The 24,806-nt window shown below is 33.6% G+C and overlaps 3 protein-coding genes across 6 annotated transcripts in view; 2 read left to right on the top strand and 1 right to left on the bottom strand.

Moving 5' to 3' along the window:
• The window catches only part of LOC106067279 (uncharacterized), a 39,716-nt gene that overhangs the window by 1,638 nt on the left and 13,272 nt on the right, over positions 1 to 24,806 (top strand). The gene's annotated exons all lie outside the window — the stretch shown is intronic.
• Positions 1,881 to 24,523, bottom strand: LOC106074859 (small integral membrane protein 8-like). 3 transcript variants are annotated; one of them, XM_056009094.1, is made up of 3 exons: positions 24,365 to 24,523; positions 2,705 to 2,944; positions 1,881 to 2,118 (listed from the first exon to the last, which is right to left on the bottom strand). In XM_056009094.1, exons 2-3 carry the CDS (start codon positions 2,903 to 2,905, stop codon positions 1,960 to 1,962), a joined length of 360 nt encoding a protein of 119 aa, XP_055865069.1. In that variant the 5' UTR covers positions 2,906 to 2,944; positions 24,365 to 24,523; the 3' UTR covers positions 1,881 to 1,959. The 3 variants fall into 3 exon arrangements, with proteins under 3 accessions (XP_055865069.1, XP_055865079.1, XP_055865090.1); XM_056009104.1 differs by having other exon boundaries at positions 24,292 to 24,502; XM_056009115.1 differs by having other exon boundaries at positions 24,305 to 24,502.
• On the top strand, positions 5,552 to 9,984 carry LOC129922526 (uncharacterized). Of its 2 annotated transcripts, none has more exons than XM_056009075.1 (4): positions 5,552 to 6,407; positions 7,964 to 9,263; positions 9,382 to 9,446; positions 9,602 to 9,984. In XM_056009075.1, the coding sequence occupies exons 2-4, from the start codon at positions 9,020 to 9,022 to the stop codon at positions 9,755 to 9,757; spliced, it is 465 nt and encodes a 154-aa protein (XP_055865050.1). In that variant the 5' UTR covers positions 5,552 to 6,407; positions 7,964 to 9,019; the 3' UTR covers positions 9,758 to 9,984. The 2 variants fall into 2 exon arrangements, with proteins under 2 accessions (XP_055865050.1, XP_055865058.1); XM_056009083.1 differs by having other exon boundaries at positions 5,554 to 9,263; positions 9,602 to 9,683; positions 9,791 to 9,984.

Here is a 24,806-nt window from a genome sequence, read left to right as displayed (position 1 = left end):
TGAAGAATGGGATGCCAATATACGAATCCTCTTGTGTATAGGCCACACAGCTTTAAGATACCGCATCTAGATTCAAATACACGTCCTAATATCAAAGGGAGGTAATCCGTAAGCTTTACCCGAGATTCAGACCACGATTATCCGTCATTAAATTTACCCAATGCTGCCTTTACAGGACTATTAGTGCAGGTTTATCCTCCACATTTTAGAAATGTCATTTATTTTCTTTCTACGACTTCGTAGGTATAATACCTTTAGAAAGTTGGCAACTATTCTAAAATAGATCAGTAACTAATATTAAAAGCTCTTGATAGTTTGCTGCTTACCTCGCAGGACAATATAAATTACAACTACCTTGACCAGGGATGCAACATAGTACAAAATATCCCTGTTTATTCATAAGGTCTATTAGTGCAGCTACAGGTCTATTCATATGAGTGAATTTGTATAACAAATATTTCTAGGATGGGTTGAGATGATGGTTGCCCCACTACTTGCCACCACTGAACAATGCCTCTAGTTCATAACTGCTCCGAGCAAGTAGAAAAAGATTACTATTTCATTGACTAAGCGCAAAAGATTTAACTTAGACTTGATCATTTTCAAAGTGTTTAGATAATACATTAAATAGGCCCTAAATACTAACATTTTGAATATTCAGTTGGTATCCATCCATGGATATCAGCTCATATAGAACTAGAAGGAAATGAGAAGGCTGACACACTCGCCAAGAGTGGGAGAACTAACACACTAATAAACTCTGCACTCTATCCAGAAGAATTGAAGAAATTAATCGTAAATAAAATAAATGAGAAATGGACGAGCTCTCATCCAAATCACAAGAAAGATGACGCTTACTATAAGCTATCCCGATAAGACCAACGTCTAATCTTTCGACTTAGGACTGGACACAACAGAATGCGACAACACATGTACCGGAAGCTCAAAATTGGAACCAGTGAAATCTGCCCATGTGGAGTATCACCAGAGAATGCAGACCACGTCCTCCAAAACTGCTCTCTCTACCAAGAGGCCCGTATAAGACATTGGCCCTAAATCACCCCAATAGAAAGGAAACTATATGGAGAGCTCCCTGATTTGGAAACCACTGCGCAGTTCATCTCATGTATTGGTCTACTCATCTGAACACTCCAACATAACAATGAGAACGAAGAAGAAGAATATTCAGTTGATTTAGCTACAATTTATTAAATGAAAAAAACAAAAATAAAAAATACTTTTTAAAAAAGCTTATACAAAGTTATTGTAACAATTAGTTTGGATCGGTCATGTAATTAAATTTGTATATCATTTTAAACAACAATAAATCTGTGCGATTAGAAATAATTTTACCAATTGTTTTTGTTTAGGGCTATTTCATGCTTTTAGCTTTCTCAATGCACTGTGATCCTATCACTTATCTGGAAAATTGGGTGGGGAGATATGGGTACCAAACAAAATAATTAATTACCAATAGATAATTAACTAACTGGTTAATTTTAAAATTGATTCTTGTGTTTTCAGGTAAAAGAAATTGCGCAAAGTTTCAACTTGATCTGAGATTGGGTGTCGGAGAAATAATAATTAATAACTTTGGACCAGACAGACAGACTAAGTTATAAGAGCTTTATAAAAAAAAAAAAAACAAAAAAAAAAAAAAAGTACTTTATGAGTTCTGACCTAAGATTTAATTTTTTAAAACAATTGTTAGTATTTTTTCTGTTTATTATCATTTTTTTTTCTAATATCTATTTTATATCCATAAAACTCTAATTTTCATAACAGATGCTGGCATAAACTATTTTATATTTAATTTTAAAAATGTTTTAAAGTTGTTACCACCATTCAACAATTAACAAAGAAAGCAAACAAACTTGTAGTACATAAAAAAACAAAAAGCCCTTTAATCTTTTTTAATCTCCCTTTTCCCAATCTGAACCAACCCTAAAAATAACATCATTAATCCCATCTGGAAGTTTTAGGTCGAACTGTTGTTTTACCATCAAGATCTAAAGTCACATAAGTCTCTTTTTTCGAATCATCTTTTAAATTCATGTAGGCAATATAACCAACACAAGTGCTGAACGCCAACACACCACAAATCATGGTGACTGTATTCTAGAGAAAAAAAGATTTAGTTGAATTAGCACAGAATTAGAACTTTCTATATTTATCACAAGTTGAATCTTACAAAAATTTACAATGTTTGATTACAGCACATTTTTTATTTTTTACTAAAGAAAGAAAGTGCTGGACTATTCAGGAAAGCAATGATACAAGAATATGTATATACATCTTATATGAACAATGAAAATTTTAAAATTTAAGACATTGCTGTCAGAAATTGTTTGTTACCTATTAATGAAAAACAAGTAATGAATTGGTTTAATTCAAAAGAATTTAAATTCTAAACATAAAATCTTGATTTTTTTTCAATCTAATGCCATTAACAGAAGAAACACAAACTTTGTTACATTAAAAATGTTTCCACTTCATGATGAACTAATCCAGAGGGTAGGTGAACAGAACAACCAACAAACTTTATACTGTATATTGAAGTTGAAAGCCCACATGAAGCTGGATTATCTTGTTGACCTCTCTCCACGAGGACTAGATTCTTAGACCCATTCCACAAGATTTGGCTTAACCGTGTAGTTACCCCTTCCTTTTATTACAATTCAAAAATAAAAAAATTAAACTCAACTGGTTTTACATAGAGTTCAAAATTAACAGCACGGAATACAGGAGTTGAAGGCATGCTAGCCCAACCTGTGGCTGGAGATTTTGTTACTGTATTTTTGGCTGTTGATGAATTTGCATTAGAATGTGCATGATCTTTTGTTAGTGACTGCTTTGAAGTCTCAGTTGACACTGAAGGATCATTTGGTTTGTTCTGAGATTCCATAATACTGAGACAGCTTTAAATATGTTTTCCAAAAAGTTTCTGTAAAGAAAAATTGAAAAGGCACAAAGATTAAGGCTATGTGGGACACTAAATTTAGGTAAAAAGGTCCAAAATTTCGATTTTCAGTTTTAACCTAATTTAAATAGCCCAACCATTTCTGGACATAAAAATATCATTTTCATGTTTGGCAAATAATTACTTATTTTTTAATAATTTTTTTATAAGGTATATACAGCTGTCTCTTTTCCAATTTTGTTTAGTTTTTTTTCGATTTTCTCAAAATACTATTTTTATTCACTTTTTTTTACTACTCCATCACTAATTATGCATAGAAATCAATCAAACTTGTCCAGCTTATTATTTGTACCATGTACAACAACTTCTATACAACATTTTCTAAGTTTCAATTAATATTTTGTTTTTATTGAAATAAAATATTACAAAAATGAAAAAAAAAATGTTTTTCTTTAGCAAGGTTAGAAAAAAATTTATATAAAAAAAAAGTTTTTTATTTTATTTAAAAACTAATTTATAGAAAATGTTCTGGAATGATTGGTCTACACATCGTATATTTTTGTTTGGCAATAGTTTAAATAGTTTTAAAGCCTTAGCGATTTAAAAACGATAAACAATAATCCAATATGGCGGCCGTTGCCATGACAACCATTATAAGAAAACATTTTTAACCACATTTTTTTTAATGGCTATTCATAGGGAGTATACATATAAAGTTTGGAGTAATTTGATTAATAAATAAAAAAAAAAAGGTGTCAGGTGTCCCACATTGGGGTAAAAATATTGTAAAAAAAAACAAAAACATAAATAAATTAGTGTTGTTGTATAGTTTTAAAGGCTAAATCCAAATGTTTATTCATGGCATTATAATGATGTGTTCATTTGTTCATATTCTCAGGAAAGCTAGTAATTATTCTAATAAGGAAAAAATTATTAAAGTAAATGTCTACTTTCGTTTTTTTTTTTTTTTTTTATTTCTAGGTAAACAAAAAAAAAATAACACTTTATAAATACAAACTGTTATTTCCTTTTTTTTCATGAAATAGCTGTTTGAACATGTGTGTGTTTAAATATATATAAATCTTAAAAAAAGAATTTGTTTAGAATGCACATGTAAAACATTCTTATTGGAATGGTGGATATTTTTTAAATATTTGGGCTACAACTGATGGGCAAATTAAGTAATGGTGTATCAATTATATCTATAGATAAAGGCTGAATCTAGAAAACAGATCTTGCACTGATGACCAACCAAAGAAATATCTGTGAGAGTGCAAATAATGGGGATGACTAAATTGTGGATAAGTCTGCCCCTTATCTGCCTGTTTCATGGGAGGAAACAAAAAAAAAGATATTGTATTCTTATCAGCTAAAATTCACAGGTCAAAGCAAAGTCTGTGTGTAAGAAGGAAGACCTAAATTGATTTTTAATTGTTCCACATAGGAACAGAACAACAATCTTTAATTCTTAAGGGAAACTGAAATTCACACTTCAATAAGTATGTGGTTGAATGAGGGGTTGTTATAATTCTTATCTTATGTTATATAATACGGACGTTACTTCAAAAAAGAAGATGATTACGTCCTACGTGTCATGTAATTCTGGCTGTTCTTTTAGAGGATGAAAAAAAAAATGGTTTCGGCAAAAAGTGTGAAGTAAGGGGGAGGACTGTCAATACTGGTATCTTAATTACACTTCTCTAATGACAATGGAAGTTGCTCAATGTTCTAAACATTATTATTTGAAAAAAAAAATTATAAAGTTGCAATACTTTCACAGTGGATTAAAGAATTCAACTTATTTCTTTCATAACATATTATCCAAAGAAATCTATGTTCTTTTTTTTTTAATATACACTTCAAGTTTGTGTAATTAAATTATATGCAATATACTTCTAATTTACTTTTAATTTAGATTTGTGTTCTGTGAATTCTATTAAAGTAGGCTAGTCATACCAGAGTTTTAGTCACTAGTGTCACTGCATCAAAAAATACTACAACAAAATAATCACAAAACACCAGCATTATATTTTTTTGAAGGTTTGTTTAAATTGACACCCTCAGTGAAAGTTTTTGGCCTTTGATTAGCACACAAAAAAAAGGGTTTAAAAAAAAGACGAAAATCAAAATTTTGGTAGCCTACGTGTACAACTGACAAATTTATTTTTCAAATCCTATTTATTTCATCAATGTTTCTTTTTGCAGGGCTTTGCAAACCACCATTCATAGAACAATTAAATAGGTTGCTCAGCATTGTTAATAAAAAAGGAAATAAGTTTTTCCATGCTGGAAACTTTCAAACTTCATTCTATTTTTTTTTTTTTAGTTCTAGTCTTTCATAGTCATCATGTATTGTAGATCTCCTGTAAGCTCTTAATTTTCTGTTGTAAAGGATAGGGGAAACACACTTTTTGGATAGGTAAAAAATATCAGTTAAAATCATATTTATATCTTTTATATATAATTCATGCAAAGACATATTTTAGATTATATAAGATTTTAAATAAGTGCGTTAAAGTCAAGCCTTAACAGAGCTATTACTTACTTTCTTTGCCAATAATATTTAATAGGGAATAAAATGACCAAGGGATTAAATGAATCGACATTTATCACACTTATATGAGTGTTTCTCCAGTACTGGTTACAACTAGGTGTTGGTTCACTAAAAAGTCCGTATTTCATAAGATTGTTATTCAAATGTGACAATTTGCATTACATTGCATTAAGAAATGGTTAATCTATAAATTTTGATATTTTGAGCTCATAAGGTGCTAGGGAAATATTGAAATTGTAAAAAATGTGTGAAATTACTACCCAAAATGGCAGCTTTTGATGTAACACGGAACACCATGGTATGATTGAATTAATATCGTACTAAAACCAAGGGGCATAAAACTTCCATCTTTGTTGGAATATGTTAACAAGATCCTCATATTTCAATGTCATTATTTAGTTTTTCTCAAGGTTATTAAAATATTGATTAAACACGGCCACAAAAAGGCGTTTGAGGCGCATCGCGATGTGTCCCACTTTATACGGAATTACAATCCTCTATGAATTGTAAACAAGAAATAAATAATATGCTCAACATTGCATTTCTGTTACAACAAGCATTAAAGATTTCTTTTAAAGTATTTTTTTTGTTAAAAGCTTTCTAAACATGCATAACGAGCTTAAAATAGGTCGAGGTGTCCCAGATGAAGCGCCTGTGCTGCGTGTGTTAAGAATGGGATTATTTTTCCCACAACACTACTTTTTATGAATGAGAGTTCTTTTGAGCATCACAGGTATTGTGTAGAACAAAAGAAGTGCCGTTTCCGCTGGAAATACTGGCGTAGTAATTAACAGGAGTACGTAAACAATAGCGTGTCCCACAATAAACCATTGATGCGCCTCAAGCGTCGACACGATCAATCGCCGGCAATCTTGCACAAAAACCTCATTTAATCTGTTTTTTGTGATCTTTTGTGAATCAACAACCCATCAGGTACGTAGATATTTCATTATTCTACTGAAATTTAAGCTTATTACAAATAAGTTTGATTGCAATATCCAAATCGAAGTGCTTTTTTTATTACGAGGTTACTAAATTTAACCATTCAATCATGACGTCACGTGAAGCGTCTTGAACACAATTTAGTCTTAAATCGTAAAGTTAATCAATTTTAAAGCCTGTTACTAAACAAAAAGTTTATATTTCTAAAACAATTATGTTGATGTAATAGTAGACGTGTGTAGCGATTTAAAATAATTAATTTGTTTTTATTTTGAGAAGTAAATTGGATTAGGCGTTGAGGCGCTCCTTGGGACCCCGTGCTGGTGTTTTCCATGCTTAAATTATGGCGTCACATGTAGCGTCTAATGCGAGTTCAGGATTTGTTACGTTTTCTGTATTCATGGAAGTTTTAATTAAGATTAAATGATTTTAATATATGTAATAAACTATTTTCATAATTAATCATTTTAAATGAACATTTTTTGACATCTTTTATTTTATATTTTTTGTAATTTTACTTTACATCGTTTGGGGCGTTTCAGTGGACACTACTCCGTTTGTTTACAAATGGTGTCCTAGTTTGCGTCTGTTAAGTCCAAATAGATTTTAGTGATAGTTTGTTAAAGATTTTACAGTGTCAGATAATATTAGCTACATCTAAAAGAAATAAAGCGGTACTGTTTAAGAAATATTAAATAATTAAAATTTACTTATTACTGTAAATAAGATTTAGAACTATTAGATCTTTCGTTTGAGGCGCATCTCGGACACTTGTCTTTAAAACTTTAAAGAGCTTAACTCTAGATCTAGAAATCTAGACCTAAATCTAGATTTACTCTAGATTAACTCTAGATCTAGATCTAATTATGTAATTCATTATCTAGATTTACTCTAGATCTAGATCTAATTATGTAATTCATTATATTATAGCTAGATTTACTCTTGAGTCTTGATCTAGACCTAGAGTAGAGTAGAATAGTCTAGTGACAGTCTAGTCAGTCTAGATCTAATTCACTATCTAGATTTAGATCTAAACTAGATTATTAGATTAGAAATCATTAGATCTTTTATGAATCTAGACTAGTGACTCTAGACTAGATCATTTATGACTAGATTTAGAATCTAATTTTAGATTTAATAATATATTTTTCTTTAAATTGACCAGTATCTAGAAAAATATCTAGAGACTAGATCTATATTATAGACCTATTCTATATTAAAATGTAGATAGTATCTAAAACAAAGTTTGGTTTAACCTGCACTTAATTTCCATTGTATTGTTTATACAGTATATTCAATTATATTATATTCAGTTCTTTCAGTCTACCACTGAATGATTATAACTTAAGTTAATATAATTAACAGTACTAGTCCTATACTATTGATTGAGTCTATCCCTATCAAGCAATTATGGGCATTACTAGACTAGATTTAAATAATGCACCAATATATAATATATTATATGTTTATGAAATTTATTAGTAGGCCTATATTATATATAATAGATCTATTTATTTAGATACTTATACATTTTTTATAAATTACAGATTTCAGTAATGGAGTATCTGTTAGAGTTTCAAGGCGTCTACAAGCCAAGAAAGACTCTAAATTTACAAGCATCAAAGCCTGAGTCTCTAACACGTGTTGCTGTTTTAGAGCAGAGAGAAAAGGAAAGGTTGAGAAAAGCTGCATACAGGGCCTAGTTAAGCCCACATGAAAAAGCTTGGATAAACAGAAAACGCAAAGAAAGAAAACAGCAAGCTAATAGTCCACTTAATGTCATCTCAGCAGAGGTTGGTGAATCACTAGGTACTGGATTCCAGACTCCAGTGGCAAAAAGAATGGCTGTTTCAAGGGCTTTGATGAAATTGCCTAGGTCACCCAAGAAATATGCTGCAGTTTTTGATGGTCTCACACAAATATGCTCCCCAAGAAAAAGTAAAAGCTGTCCATGACATACGCTTTCTGCGCCTACCTGAGAGAAGAAAGCTCATCCTTCTAAACAACATTAAAGAAAGTATCAAAACCTAACTACACTCCACCAGCAAAAAAAAAAGTCAGATGTCTAGTGCTCATAGACAAGTACTCTGCAGTATCCTTAGTAAGTACAACAAACTCAGAGGTTGTGCTACTCATTTCTAACATTTGGTCAAGAAGTTTTATGTCCAAGTGCAAATCAGAACAAATTGCAAGAAAAAAAATGACGTGATTGCATTGCACAAAATGCCTTGGAAACAATATTCATTTTTTACAGTAGAGGGAACTGATCCCTCTCAATCATCTGTTAGTGCTCAAACAGGAAAACGTTTCATGCAAAAGCTACTTTACATAAGATGCAGTCTTGCTTATGTGAGTTGTGTTTGAAGATTTTTCTTTATATAGAGGGCATTAATAAATTTCTGATCAAAAAAGGACACAGAGAGCTGACATTAATAAATCCAGCTTCATCACTTGACTTAACTCTATGCCCAAGAACTAATGCCAATTGTTTTCATAAGCTGCAGTGCATTGAAAGATCATGTAGCAACTGTGGTGTGGATTTAATTAACAAGTATTGAGCCTTTAAAAAATTGCACAGATGAATTAGCAGAGTGGAGTATAGTATGTGGTCAAAGATGACGGATGAGTATGTTCAGAGTGATGGTACACTGCAAAAGGTATCAAAGTGGCGACCAGTAAATAAAGAAGGATCTTTTAATGACCTAGTGAGAGGTATTACACCTAACACTATTGCTTACAGAAATAGAAGCTGTTTCTGCTATCCATACAGAAATTCATATGGCAGTCAGTGCCTGCATGATGAAATATGTGGCTCTTGGAAGGTGTTCAAACTTCAGAAACAAAATGGTAAGTACTTGTATTTATTTATTTTTAAATAGCACTTTACAATTATCTGAGAAAAAAACATTATTCATTTTAAAATTACGTAATTGATTTCTAAATGAAATTGTTTCTTTTTCTTCAGTAGTGCAATCTCAGTCAAATCTTGAAGACTCTTTGGATGTCAGTCCCATATGCTCAAATTCAAAGGTAAAGAGCTTTTACATATAAACATTTTAAACATTTTCATTGAATCTTATGTTACCTGTATTGTATAAGTTGTTTTTTAATAATATACCTTGCTAAATAATTTTAGACTCATTTTAGAAATTAAGTATTTCAGCCCCATGTTGTTGTTTTTTCAGGCCCAAACAATTTTCTTCACTCATCAAAAGTACATTGTAAATAGCTGTGTGATTGTCAAGTATGGGGAAATATTCTATCCAGGTATAATTTTTTGCACTGTGTACCTTTTAATTTCAATAAACAAGTTCAAAGTATGTTTTAGATTGAAGTATTAACTTTTCAACATTGCTGGTAATTTTTTCTAACAGGAGTTGTGATAGAAGTCCTGGATGATCAGCGCAGAAATAATTTTTTAAAAAGGCACAGAAATTAAAGAAATATAGGACATACAGTTAGTGTATGCAGACAGGATTGTTACTGAAGTGATGTTGATACCAAGGCAATAGTTTGAGAGTGGAATGTTTTGATTTCTGAATTTGTCAAATAAAATTTGTGTACAGTTTTATGTGTTTTCTTTTCTTTCTTTTTTTTTTCAAACCTTTTTCTGTGTGTTAAAACTAACAAAAGATATAAAATATATATTTGTCAATAATTAAAAATAATAATGATCATTCACTTGTGCACAGATAAGACAAAAATATAAACTTATAAACATTATTTTAAAAAATGGTGTCCCATGAAGCACCCGCGACATTTTGTGAAATTAAAGCAGCATTTTTACAAATGGGTACTATATGACTAGAATAGTGAACTTAATAACAAGTCTAATGGATCACTTTAGTGCAAAAATAAAATAATTTCTATATTCTCACAGAATATCTTTTAAAAAAACTTTAACTTGTAGTGTCACAGGTGCTACGGTGTCCCAAATTTTGAATTGAGCTCAAATCCACTTTTTCTATGCAAAAGCATAAATTTCAGTATCTAAAGACTAATATCAATAAAGACAGTTATATTATGCTAAAATACAATGAATTTATCAATTGGTCGTTGTTAAATTATCAAGTGGTGTCCCGGTGATGCACCTGTGACGCAAAAGGGGGTACCCCTTGAATAGACACTGCTGTCAAAATCTACATCTTGCAATTCATTTTCTATTGATAAATTCTTAAAGTGAACTGGTTGAAGAAGTGAATACAGTTGAAATGAAACCAAAAACTTCAACTTTAATTTTTAGCATAATGTGACACTTTTTGGCACCAGTACTGGAGAAACACTCATATTTCATTACACAAAATTTGAGCTATGAAAGATAAATAACTAAATTTACATATATTGAGCTAGTAAACAAGACAGCATTTAGGAATAAAGGAAAATGTGTTGTTTTGAAACAAAATTTTGAAAATTGTATATAATTATAAGGACACAATTTTAGGAATGCCAATGTGAAAGACTGATATGCATTTTCAGTGCAGATATGGATCTACATATTCTACATCTAAAATTTTAAAAAATATTACGTTGATTAACCCAGCCAGCAAAGCTACCTGTTCAGGCACGGGCTGAGTTAGGGGCCCGCACGGGGAACCGGATAGTCGTGCGGGGCAGTTTTTTCCTTTCCTACCCCGTCATGCGCCCATTCAAAACCCCCCTTAGATGAATGGGGCCCGTAAGTAGCAGGGGGTGGAGAGATTCGCCCAATTGTTTCACTGCTGGGCGTCGGCTGGTGGTCTGAATTTTGCGTAATACAGTTAAGGTCCCACCACCTTACCCCTTCTCGTCCTACTGGCAAGGAGTGCCCTCCCCGCCTTGCTCTTATCTCGGACGAGACCGTCGGCCAGGAAACTCGTTGCGTAATGAAATTCAAGGGGAGACAAAAAATAAGAGCTCAATACAATTGGTTCGGATAGTCTCCCATTTCATTATAAACATAATAAACTCATTGAATGTTTTGTTATTTTTTTATATAAACTTTTTATTGCTTCGTTTTTTTTTTTTTTTTTTTTTTTGTTTGTTGTTTTTTTTTTTTTGTTTTTTTTTTACATTAAAATATTTCGTTTTAATATATATGTATATAGCTATGAAATAAAAACAAGTGTTTTATTGTTATACAATATATAAGGACGATTCTTTTGATTTAATAATTTTATTTACATATTTAATGAAAACTATATTTTTTGATATTTTAAATTTATCAGAAATTTTTTTACGAACAATATAAAAACTGATGTAAACGCTGCATACAATAACTGTATCCCTGATAGCAAAATTTTCGGGCCCGGTAAGGACCCCCAATTGGGCCTGCCCATACTAACCACATGGGCCTCAATTGGGGGAAGAACTCAGCCCTTAAGGTTGAGTCTGGGCTCAGTCAGTGGCCCCAGAAAATCCCCTTGTGAAATCCGTGTGGGACCAGTAAGGGAAAGGACTTGTGGGCCCCAATAAGGCTATAGATACTTGGCTCTTTGGGGAGAATTAATGAAAGCCCAAATGGGGCCCTTAGGGGTCGAGTCTGGGCGAAATCAGAAGGCCAAGATGACGCCGTGATGGAAACCTCATGGGGCCAGTACGGGGAAAACATTAAGGGGCCTGAAAGGGCTTAACACATGGGTTCGATTTGGGGGATGAACGTTGGCCCAAACGGGTGCCCCTAGGGCTGAGTCTGGGTCCAGTTAGGGGGCCCAGATGAAGCCCTGATGAAAACCTCATGGGGCCAGTACGGGGAAAAATTGAGGGGCCTGAGAGGGCTAAACTCATGGGCCCCATTTGGGGGATGAACGTTGGCCCAAACGGGGGCCCTTAGGGCTGGGTCTGGGCTCAGTTAGGGGGCCCAGTTGAAGCCCTGATGGAAACCTCATGGGGCCAGTACGGGGAAACATTGAGGGGCCTGCTAGGGCTAAACACATGGGCCCCATTTGGGGGATGAACGTTGGCCCAAACGGGGGCCCTTAGGGCTGAGTCTGGGCTCAGTTAGGGGGCCCAGATGAAGCCCTGATGGAAACCTCATGGGGCCAGTACGGGGAAACATTGAGGGGCCTGCTAGGGCTAAACACATGGGCCCCATTTGGGGGATGAACGTTGGCCCAAACGGGGGCCCTTAGGGCTGAGTCTGGGCTCAGTTAGGGGGCCCAGATGAAGCCCTGATGGGGCCAGTACGGGGAAAACATTGAGGGGCCTGCTAGGGCTAAACACATGGGCCCCATTTGGGGGATGAACGTTGGCCCAAACGGGGGCCCTTAGGGCTGGGTCTGGGCTCAGTTAGGGGGCCCAGTTGAAGCCCTGATGGAAACCTCATGGGGCCAGTACGGGCAAACATTGAGGGGCCAGAAAGGGCAAACCACATGGGCCCCATTTGGGGGATGACACGTTGGCCCAAACGGGGGCCCTTAGGGCTGAGTCTGGTCTCAGTTAGGGGGCCCAGATGAAGCCCTGATGGGGCCAGTACGGGGAAAACATTGAGGGGCCTGCTAGGGCTAAACACATGGGCCCCATTTGGGGGATGAACGTTGGCCCAAACGGGGGCCCTTAGGGCTGAGTCTGGGCTCCGTTAGGGGGCCCAGATGAAGCCCTGATGGAACCCTCATGGGGCCAGTATGGGGAAGACATTGAGGGGCCTGATAGGGCTAAACACGTGGGCCCCATTTGGGGGATTAACGTTGGCCCAAACGGGGGCCCTTAGGGCTGAGTCTGGGCTCAGTTAGGGGGCCCAGATGATGCCCTGATGGGGCCAGTACGGGGAAAACATTGAGGGGCCTGAAAGGGCTAAACAAGTGGGCCCCATTTGGGGGATGAACGTTGGCCCAAACGGGGGCCCTTAGGGCTGGGTATGGGCTCAGTTAGGGGGCCCAGTTGAAGCCCTGATGTAAACCTCATGGGGGCCAGTACGAGGAAAACATTGAGGGGCCTGATAGGGCTAAACACATGGGCCCCATTTGGGGGATGAACGTTGGCCCAAACGGGTGCCCTTAGGGCTGAGTCTGGGCTCAGTTTGCCTCTAGTTTCTCTTTCTCTCTTTTCTCCCTACTGACAAGGAATGCTCTCCCGGTCTAGCTGTTATCTCAGACGAAACATAGAAAGTTATTACGTAACATAACTCGAGGGGAGGTAAAAGAAAAAAAAAGAAAACCATGACTTTGATATGTTGGCTCGGATAGACTCACTTAGATTATTAATACAAACAATATTGCTGTTTTTTAATTATTTTATTTTCATAAAAATGTGTATAGGTTCCTATATGTTTTTCTTCTTTTTTTTTTTCGTTCTTTGCATTTAATTTAAAGTTATAGAATGCTGATTTCTAAACTGTGATGATTTTATCTTACATTATACTTTATTAAATAAATTGGATTGTAGGTCATTTTTAGGTATAGCATTCAATGTCATTAAGTCAAAAAGTGATTTATATTATATATTTTATTTATTCTTCTCACAGTAGTTTGATCAAAACGTTTCTACTATAACGACATATATATGGGATATTTGTGTGTGTGCATGTTTGTTAGCGCGCGTGTGTATGAACTATGCATGTTATATGCCAATTTAAAATTTCTAGATCTAATATAGTACGTGACACTTTAAAAAAAAAAAGGGTCATTGCCTAGCTCCTAGATTTTTCATGAGATGGCTAGATACAAATGTGCGATTAATATGATGTCGAGTGTTTTGATTTTTTCGAGTAAAAAAAAAAGCAACTTGTGACTTTACAACACTTGCTGTAAATGGACCTTCACTTAGGCATCATTTTGACTTTGCTCATGTAATGTAACACCCCTGTGACCATATTCGCACTCCCTCTACGTCTATCTGACCCAGATGTTTAATTAACATCATGGTGATCTCTTTTATAGCCTTCCTCTAACTTAACTCCCCTTTCTTCTTTTTTTTTTTTTTACCCACTCTGCTGGATTTCTCGAGTTAACACCTAATGAAACGCTAGACAAAATGACGCCTCTCGAAGTAATAAAACTGAATCTGTCGTTCTTGTAGGTTTCTATCATTGCGGAAGGTACCGGTACCGGTATTTACTGACCAGTCATTGATATTTAGGGTTATGTATTTTCACGTCTACCTCAGGAAATAAATAAATAAATAAATAAATAAATATATATATATATATATATATATATGTATATATATATATATATAGGTTAACATAGAAAATCAACAGATTCAGTTAAACAAGCACAGCATTGGTTTCTTTTTTTTTTTTTTTTTCCGTTTTATCTGTAACATGTATTAAATATATTTTAACCATTCATACTACAGATCTGATTTACTGTAATTGTGTATAGTTGCACTGTTCAATTAGATTTCAAATAAATAAATTATTTGCAATTCTTATTGCATCTTCTGGTAATAAGCCGATTTTAAAAGTTTTAATGTAGCCTATAATGCTAGTTTCCAGTACCGGTAGATAGGCCTATTTTTAATGTAAACAAACTTTACACAAGCAAAGAATATTAACAATAGGGGTTTTACCAATCTTGTTTGAATTTATTTAGTCGTTTTGAAACATGACTAATAAGAATGCTTTTATATTGATTTAAATGTTTGTCTCAGTTATATTTAAATATAGATATCAATTTATAAAGATCGAGTGCGTGTAAAATTCCTACAAATAAAGATCAGCTTAGGTTAACACGTGTTTGACGTTTTCCTTGCTCGTTGCATAGAACGCGTGCTATCAAGCAAGAAAGTACACGTGTTCACACTGATGGTCAGTAGGTCAAGGCTCACTGACTCTCACTGTAAATCTTTTTCGTACCACCTCTTTACTCGATCTTTTTGTTGACGTAATAGACCTTGTGATCTCTTTCTTTTATGAGTTACACAAATGTTTAGGTCAATAACATTCAAATATAATGAAACACGTAACTAAAACTATCTTATGATTTAAATATAATTCAAGGAATTTTTATTTTAAAGTATAAGATATAATTGGCAAGATCATGATATGAACGACAGGATTTGCTATTCAGTTTCATACATTTAAAAAAAAGTTATCTCAAAATACATGCTACATGACAGATCTAATAAACTACATTATAGGCACAGTTCGTAAATATTATCGATGACTGATTCTACGAAGATAAAGAGCATAAAAAAAAAATCAAGAGGCATGCAAATGTGTTGTAGCCATAGTTGTAGACTATGTACGTGTCAGTGTTTTATCTAATATCTACTGTATACCCCATTCTAGAATATTTATGATTTAAAATATATATAAAATTAATTAGAGTCATATTTTAAATCGTGCAATCTAACTTTGTAAGAACCATCTTCGTTAATTATAATGTCTATAATGCAATTTGTGTAAGTACGGTAGTCAAGTAGATGAGGTCACGAGATGAACCAACACATCCTCACATCATTTGTTCAAATGGTATCGAAATACTAGCGTTAATAAAACAAACAATTTAAATATTCAACAAGAGACACTACTAATACAGTATTAGAGAAGATTATAGTCCTGAAGGGGGGGGGGGGGGGAGAAAGACTGTGCCGCTGGTCAATGTGTAGGCTACCCGGTCACGTGGCTTACTTACAATTGACCAACCAGAGACAGGTCTACATGATAGGCTACAGCCTATTGCATCATTAAGAAAAATAGCGCCAGAACCAAACACCATGACCATCCCATTCCAGTCATAGTACTCATAGATCTACTTCAAGATTGTGTTGATTTGTGATTAACTCGAATCTATTCTAACAACTTTGGAATGTGTGCGTCAAGCAAAGGTACTTTTTATTTTATTAGACAATTAGATCATTATTTTATACTTATTTATAGAGATTAAGTCTGGATAAATTAAAGTAGATTAGATCTAGAATACTAGAATCTAGATCTAGATCTACATTTAATTTTAATGTCATTTTTGTTTGTGAATGTGCTTTTTTGGTTTAAGTTTAAGTCTAGTCAGACTAGGCCGTCACTAGGCACAAATAATTATTTTAAGTGACTCAAGGAAAGCCGTTTGAAATAATAATTATAATCATTCGAATCCCGTGGCGTGTCTCATAGTTTATTAGAACCTTAATAGATTAGATTTAGAAAGTCAATTTAGAAAAGATAGTAAAACCAAATTCAACCATTAAAATTAATATTTTAAAATACGTGAGTTCTTGAGATCTATTTTCAATTTAAATGCAAAATGTAGGCCTATAAATACATTTGTGTATACTTTTTTGTAGAAGCAAATCTAACATAACAATGTTATACTATACTATACTGAAACTAGTCAATAATCTTGTCATTCAATATGTTGTGCAGAATTTATAATTTATCTTTATATTGCTTATGCCTTATGTAGATCTATGTATTTAATATTTCTCATGTGTGACTTTGATTTTAAAAAATTGAAATGTTAAAAAAAAATGATTTTCAGACTCTCGGAACCAAAGAGTGAAAGAATGATGGCATCACTATGATCACTTCTTGCTGGATCTGTCCAAGAGTCAATGAGTACAGGTATTTAATTTAAAATATAAAGTATTATTACTACTCAATTTTATTATAATTACCAATTGATTAAGTTTTAAAAAATTATTACTATACTTAGGCTACTATCTATATTAATATTTTTTCATATTCTTTAAGGTGGACCATGTTGGAAAATAACTTTCAGTCAAGACTCAAGTTGAGACAAGAGCTCCATTGATGTTATTGATCAAACTGGTAATTTTTTTTTACAATATTTTCAAGCCAAAAATGTTGTATACAAATCTGATGATCCAGATTTCCTGAATAATTTATATTAGCAGTCTAGATTTACTTGTAAAATTTATTTAATACTTATTTTATTTTCTGTCTGCAGAACATGTTCTAGAGATACTGGAGAAAAGATCTGAGTGCAGTACAGACTCATTAATTAAAAGAAGCAGAGATAAATACAATCAGGATTGGATATGAAGCAAAATTCCCAATGGCAAATAATGTATCACTGTTGGAAATAGAAGTGAAACTGAAGGATGAAGATTCTCATGAAAATTTGGTAAGGCCATATTATATTGTAGGATTTAGGATGTAAAATATCATTTATGTGAATAGGTACTTCGATAAACTGACCTAGATCAATTTTTTTTCTCCCAAAAAATGGCTGAAAAGTGTGTCAGCACATTTTACCCTTTTTTTAGGGGTGGTCATTTCCATCAAAGTTTTAGCATATATTGTATTTGATTTGAGGACTAATTATGATTACTTTTTGTAAACATAAGATATCAGAGATCATTTTTATTTGCTTTTGAAGCCAATCTGTTAAATTTTTCTTAACAAAAGTTTATGTGAAAGTTGACATTTTTACAACTTTTTTCCTATAAAAGTTACAACAATGCTGTTTGCTACAATAATTTATCATATTATGAAATGTGTATATTTCAAATTTCATTAAATTCTCTTGGCGCACTTTAAAGATATTTGATATTAAAATTAACAAAGACAAAGAAGGGTAACATTTTCTTTTTTAAATAAAATAAAAGTGTTTATGGTTACAACAATCTCACTAATTCTATTGAATTTAGCATGTTAATATATATCTGTGTGCTAAGTTTGAACTTTGTAGCTTTGCACACTCTTTAGTGACTTTAGATATTAATTTTCAAAGTTGATGGTTAAAATCTATTTTTAGTAACAACCAACACTGTGATTTACTGGAAATGGTCCATTTCTGTCTATCACAAGCTATTTTTAGAAGCACACATAGGAATCTTTCAGTTAGATTAACTTTTATAGTGTTTGAATGCTAGATTATGGAGAGGGAATGTGTCTTTATTATAATGACTTTGTAATCTGCAAATTTTAAAGTAAAAAGTTACTTTAAAAAATATTAAATATTACAATTTTTTTTTCAAATTTTTAGCTCAGCGAACTAATAATTTTTTTTTTCTGTGTGTTGTTTTTTTCTATTAATATACATGTAAATTAATAGTTAATAAATAAGTACATTATATTTTTAAAATGATGAGCTATTATTGCACAAAAATTCAAGTAAAAAATCTTTTGATAACTTCTAAAAAAATCGCAAGGTTTCTTTTTTATTTTATTGTCCGAAGCAAGAAATTTTAAATTTACAATCTAATTTTTAAAGCATTTAAATTAAGGCATTTTAAAATGATTAATTGCCAGTGCTCTACAAAAAGGTTAAAACTGTTTTTTATGAAGTTTATGAAACTTATAGTAGTTATAGTCATTAAATTTTAGGAAATATTTTTCTGCGCAGTGCTATTTTCATTTATAATTTATAAGAATTATCTATCTGATGCATATAAATAGCTATTTAAATACAGTAGAATTATAATTAAACAAAATAAAACACAATACAGATCTCTGATTTGTTTTATTTGTGATTTTTGGGCTCATATGATGATAAAATCACATATATTTTTATTTTTTGTTGAAGGCTTTTTTTATATATTAACTTTTTTTCAAAGATTTTATTGCTTGGTCTTATTTTTTAAATTTATTTTAACAGAATACTGGTTAATGTAAAAGAGTGTGAAGTTTCAACCCCAATCTTTAAGACTTTTTATAATACAGTTAATTTAAGTTCAACTGTCAGTTGTTTCGGTCACAGATTTTTTATTTATTTACAAAGGCTAAAGAAGGCTAATTTTTGGCCACTAAAAATTTAATAACTTCCCTCACAATTAACTCAGCAATATAAAATTGGTATCATTGGAAAGCATTTCTCAAGCTCTATCTAACTAAATAGGTTCCATTGCATTGTGATCATTTTGAAATTTTTATCGAAGTACCTAATGTGAAACAATAATTCAGCTATTTATTTATTTATGTGTCAGCAGAATCATACTTATCTCATCTTATATATTACAGATCTATCCAGTGAAAACAGCATTAAGAGAACAATAGTATGGATTATAACTTGGCTGGACTGGACATGGCACAAACAGAAAATAAATATATTGAATTTTCAATCCAAATTATGGATATTAGGTATGAATTTTTATTTCCATATTTTTAACTAACATAATCTTTATAATTTTTTTTTATGCCACAATTGCATTGTTACTTTTCTTTCAAATCATTTCTTGATCAAATGCTGCGTCAACCTAACCTAAGAGGCTCATAAGTATTTTAATTTTTTATGAACATTGTGTGAAAACTGATAGGTCTTTATACCTCCTATAATTCGCTGTGTGGTTGTAAAATGTTTTCTCCACCATCACCAGATAACTATGTCAGTGACTTTCTATTGGAAAAACATACTACTTATACATATGATGGTAGGCTCATATTTCACAGAATTTTGAACTCTCTGTTATCACTTGTTGGAACAACTGAAGCTCAATTGCATCTTGAGGGACAGATAAACAACAATTAATGTACTGTTAGTTTACGTCAAGTCACGTTTGGTATATGATACGAGTTGTAAGATTAAAAAAAATAATTTTTTTTTAAAATTTTTTTTTTAACTTGTGCAGGATATGTACATGTGCGAAAATACAGTAGTTAATGAAGCCTGCATACACAAATCATGAATAGATAATGTCAGCATTTTTTGGTTTGGAAAAAGTGAAAATCATTGTGTTTTTGTTTTTTGTATGTTTTATATGAACATTTCATTTTGAAATCATAGGAATATATTTTTTTTTTTAATTTTTTTTTTATGTTCTTCTTAGATTATTCAAGTGAGTTACCCAAGTCTGTCAAATAACTTAGAGAAAGTACTTGAACTTGGCACATGTGATGGCACAGAAATTGTAAAAAAAGAAGGATGATCCCAAACATGTAAAACATTTTACAAACAAACCTAATCAAAGTTTATAAATGTTTAAAAAAAGTAAGATGCACAAGCAAATTTATTTACATACTACAGATATTAGAACTAATGACTAATGGAAAAAAAAAACTACCTATCTAGACTTAACAACTTAGAAATAAGTAAATATAATATTTCAAACATGTGCTGGATCTTGTTAGTTTAATAACATACTATGTAGGTGCATTGCATAAAACATGTAGTGGTTCTTGGTTGTTGATTACCGGTACTGTGCTTTTTTCAAATACACATTAGTTTTGTCATATATTAATTATAAATATTTATGTTCACCATTAATTATTTCGTTCAGCTATAGCAACATAAGGAAGGCATGGTGGCTAAGTGGTTAAGCATTTGGCTTCCAGACCCGAATTAGAATCTCAGTGAAAATTGGGATTTTTAAGACACCCTAACTCTGATGGATACTGGTACCTGATTTTAGCTGGGGAAAGTAAAGACAGTTGTTTAGCTAGCCACATGACACCCTGCTTGTTAACCATTAGCCAAAGAAACTGATGGCCTTAACATCATCTGCCCTATAGATGCTAAGTTTGAAAAGGGGAACTTTACTTTTATTACAACATAAGGTTATAAGTTGACAGTTACAGATGATGTACCATATGAGCATCATTGTTGTTTACTAGCTTTTGAACAGTAGCTTGAAACATTTGCTCTTACTTACATAGAATATTCACTGTTAAAAAATTATGAATATGATAGTGCAGCTAGTTACTCTGCTCAAAATTGAAAAAAATATTTTGTTGAAATTATAAACATGAGCTACCGGTATATATAAATGTATAGTTTTCTTTGTTGAGCACACACTTTTTCTTTGGTACTAGGTAACGTACATGACCTATATTTTTTTGAGATATTATCATCTAAAATTAGGCGAGGTCTTGAGAATATTTACCTCCAACAGACTCATCTTTGGGTTTTTGTGCATGTAGACCCTATTGATTAAAAAGCACCATTCTCTAATTATATTTTACTTGTTTAAATTTATATATTTATGGTTATTAATTATTCTTTGTATTTATTTTTTTTAATTTTTTTTTTGTAAAGTAAGCACTGGTATTTTTCTAAAAGTATGTTTCACATTTATTTCATTTTAAACAAATTAAGTCATTTACTTAATGTTCAATTATGTTCTAAATGTATGTTTTTAAAATTTCAGTGTTTATATTGCTAACATTTCACAAACTTGTTACAGGTAGCTTATTTTTGTTTTGGTCATTTTTTCTTTAGAACTACCGGTACAACATAATCTGATGTTAATTTTTTTTAAAAAAATTTGTTTCATGATTGTGAAAACAGTTTGCTTTTCAATTTACATACAGCAGGCTCATACTTTGTTTAGATAATTCTGAATTACATTCTATATATAATTTATATGTTTCTGTATAGGCTATTCAAGCTTTTGTACATGTTAAAATTTCATAAATTTGGTAGCCATTATATTTTTTAAAAAATTTTATGGTATAAGTACTTATTGTATTTTTAAAAATATAAGCATCCATATTTTAAAAACTTATTTCTAATTTGCCATTTTAAGCAATTTGTTATTACAATTAATATTTAAATGAATATGCTTTTACTTATTTCAGTGTACATATTGCTTACATTCCACCAACTCAATACTTTTTTTGTTACTTTTATTTTTTTATATTTTTTTTACATAATTACAAAAGCTAAGTTGTTGTTTTTTTGTTGTTATTGTTGTTGTTTTTATGATTGTCAAAACTGTTTGCTTTAAACATAATTTTTATACAGCACTTATACTTTCTGTAGATGATCCTGAATTATGTTCTTTATAAATTTGTTATAGATTTTCATGTTATCATTCACAACTTTTTTGTTGACTCAATGCATTTTCCATAGTATACTATAATATTATAGGATCAATTTTCACAGTTAAAATCTTTGCTAGAGGTATTGCTTTTACTTTTTAAAAAAGTTTTTTAGTGTATTCCGGTATTTTTAATTATTTTTAATAGTTGCTAACATTAACATTTTATAATGCAATAAACTATTTATTTCAACTAGTAAATTGTTTATGTAATTATTTATGTCATTTTATGCCATTTCAGCTAGAGCTCAGTGTCATTTCTTACTGGCCTCATCTGGGCCCCTAACTGAACCCAGACTCAGCCCTAAGGGCACCCGTTTGGGCCAACATTCATCCCCCAAATGGGGCCCATGTGGTTAGCCCTTTCTGGCCCCTCAATGTTTGCCCCATACTGGCCCCATAAGGGATCCATCAAGGCTTCATCTGGGCCCCCTAACTGAGCCCAGACTCAGCCCTAAGGGCACCCGTTTGGGCCAACATTCATCCCCCAAATTGGACCCATGTAGTTAGCCCTTTCTGGCCCCTCAATGTTTGCCCCATACTGGCCCCATGAGGGTTCCATCAAGGGTTCATCTGGGCCCCCTAACTGTGCCCAGACTCAGCCCTAAGGGCACCCGTTTGGGCCAACGTTCATCCCCCAAATGGGGCCCATGTGTTTAGCCCTTTCTGGCCCCTCAATGTTTACCCCATACTGGCCCCATAAGGGTTCCATCAGGGCTTCATCTGGGCCCCCTAACTGAGCCCAGACTCAGCCCTAAGGGCACCCGTTTGGGCCAACGTTCATCCCCCAAATGGGGCCCATGTGTTTAGCCCTTTCTGGCCCCTCAATGTTTACCCCATACTGGCCCCATGAGGGTTCCATCAGGGCTTCATCTGGGCCCCCTAACTGAGCCCAGACTCAGCCCTAAGGGCACCCGTTTGGGCCAACGTTCATCCCCCAAATTGGGCCCATGTGGTTAGCCCTTTCTGGCCCCTCAATGTTTACCCCATACTGGCCCCATGAGGGTTCCATCAAGGGTTCATCTGGGCCCCCTAACTGAGCCCAGACTCAGCCCTAAGGGCACCCGTTTGGGCCAACGTTCATCCCCCAAATGGGGCCCATGTGTTTAGCCCTTTCTGGCCCCTCAATGTTTACCCCATACTGGCCCCATGAGGGTTCCATCAGGGCTTCATCTGGGCCCCCTAACTAAGCCCAGACTCAGCCCTAAGGGCACCCATTTGGGCCAACGTTCATCCCCCAAATTGGGCCCATGTGGTTAGCCCTTTCTGGCCCCTCAATGTTTGCCCCATACTGGCCACATGAGGGTTCCATCAGGGCTTCATCTGGGCACCCGTTTGGGCCAACGTTCATCCCCCAAATGGGGCCCATGTGTTTAGCCCTTTCTGGCCCCTCAATGTTTACCCCATACTGGCCCCATGAGGGTTCCATCAGGGCTTCATCTGGGCCCCCTAACTGAGCCCAGACTCAGCCCTAAGGGCACCCGTTTGGGCCAACGTTCATCCCCCAAATTGGGCCCATGTGGTTAGCCCTTTCTGGCCCCTCAATGTTTACCCCATACTGGCCCCATGAGGGTTCCATCAAGGGTTCATCTGGGCCCCCTAACTGAGCCCAGACTCAGCCCTAAGGGCCCTAATTGGGCTTTCATTAATTGTCCCCAAAGGGCCAAGTATCTCTTACCCTGTTGGGGCCCACCAGTCCTTCCCCTTACTGGCCCCACAAGGGTTTAACACTGGGATTTTCTGGGCCCCCTGACTGAGCCCAGACTCAGCCCTAAGGGCACCCGTTTGGGCCAACGTTCATCCCCCACTTGGGGCCCATATGGTTAGCATGGGCTTGCCCAGTTGGGGCCCTTACTGGGCCCAAAATCTTTGCTATCAGGGAATGTACTTGGATAATTACACTTTAAATTGTTAGTAGATCTACAAGGTTATATTTTAGTACTAGAGTCTAGTGACTATCAATCTATGAGTATGACTATGGGCAGTATGAGTTTATAGTAAGTATTTATACTGTTTATAATAGTTTATATAGATTATTTTTTTATAGATCTACTGATCTAGTCGTCTCTAGACTAGATTGATCTATTCATTGAATATTTAGATCTAGCAGAATCTAGCTGGATTGCCCTATACTTGCTATACTATAAAACTATAACTTACTATAAAGGCCTATATTAATGATGATATGCCCTAGATTCTAGATAGTTATTTAAAGTTACTAGTAATATTAGCACAATAATCATACATTTGAAACCAACATGTATTGTGTTGTTATATTATAATATTAGATCTATATAGATGTTATGATCTAGATCTACCCCTTGATCATAGGCTGATGTTAGATTTAGTTCTAGATCTAGATTATTCTAGATCTACTCATCTAGTCGTCTTTTCTGACATTTGTGGTTTTGTCTATGACATCTATTATCTCCCTTATTTTAAGTTGTTTTTTTTTCCCATTTTTACAATGATAACAATCAGCTGGGGCATGCTTCCGGGCTGGGAAAAAAAATATTAGCTTACAATCTAGTCTAGATTAATTTAATTTAGAGTGTATAGAATCTAGAGTCTAGATATATCTCTAAATAGATCTAGTAAAGATCTACTTAAATCTGTTAATTTTGTTTCTCTGTCTATGTGATATAGTCTATATTTATAGAGTCTATTTCTATTTTAATATAGTTTATTGAAGGAAGGGGCATATAGTGAGGCATAGTTTTTAAAATGGAGATTAAAATCTAGGCGAGACTTCAATCATAG

Source organism: Biomphalaria glabrata, chromosome 1 (assembly GCF_947242115.1).
Source record: "Biomphalaria glabrata chromosome 1, xgBioGlab47.1, whole genome shotgun sequence".
NCBI lineage: Eukaryota > Metazoa > Mollusca > Gastropoda > Planorbidae > Biomphalaria > Biomphalaria glabrata.
This window is presented reverse-complemented; position numbering and strand designations above follow the sequence as displayed.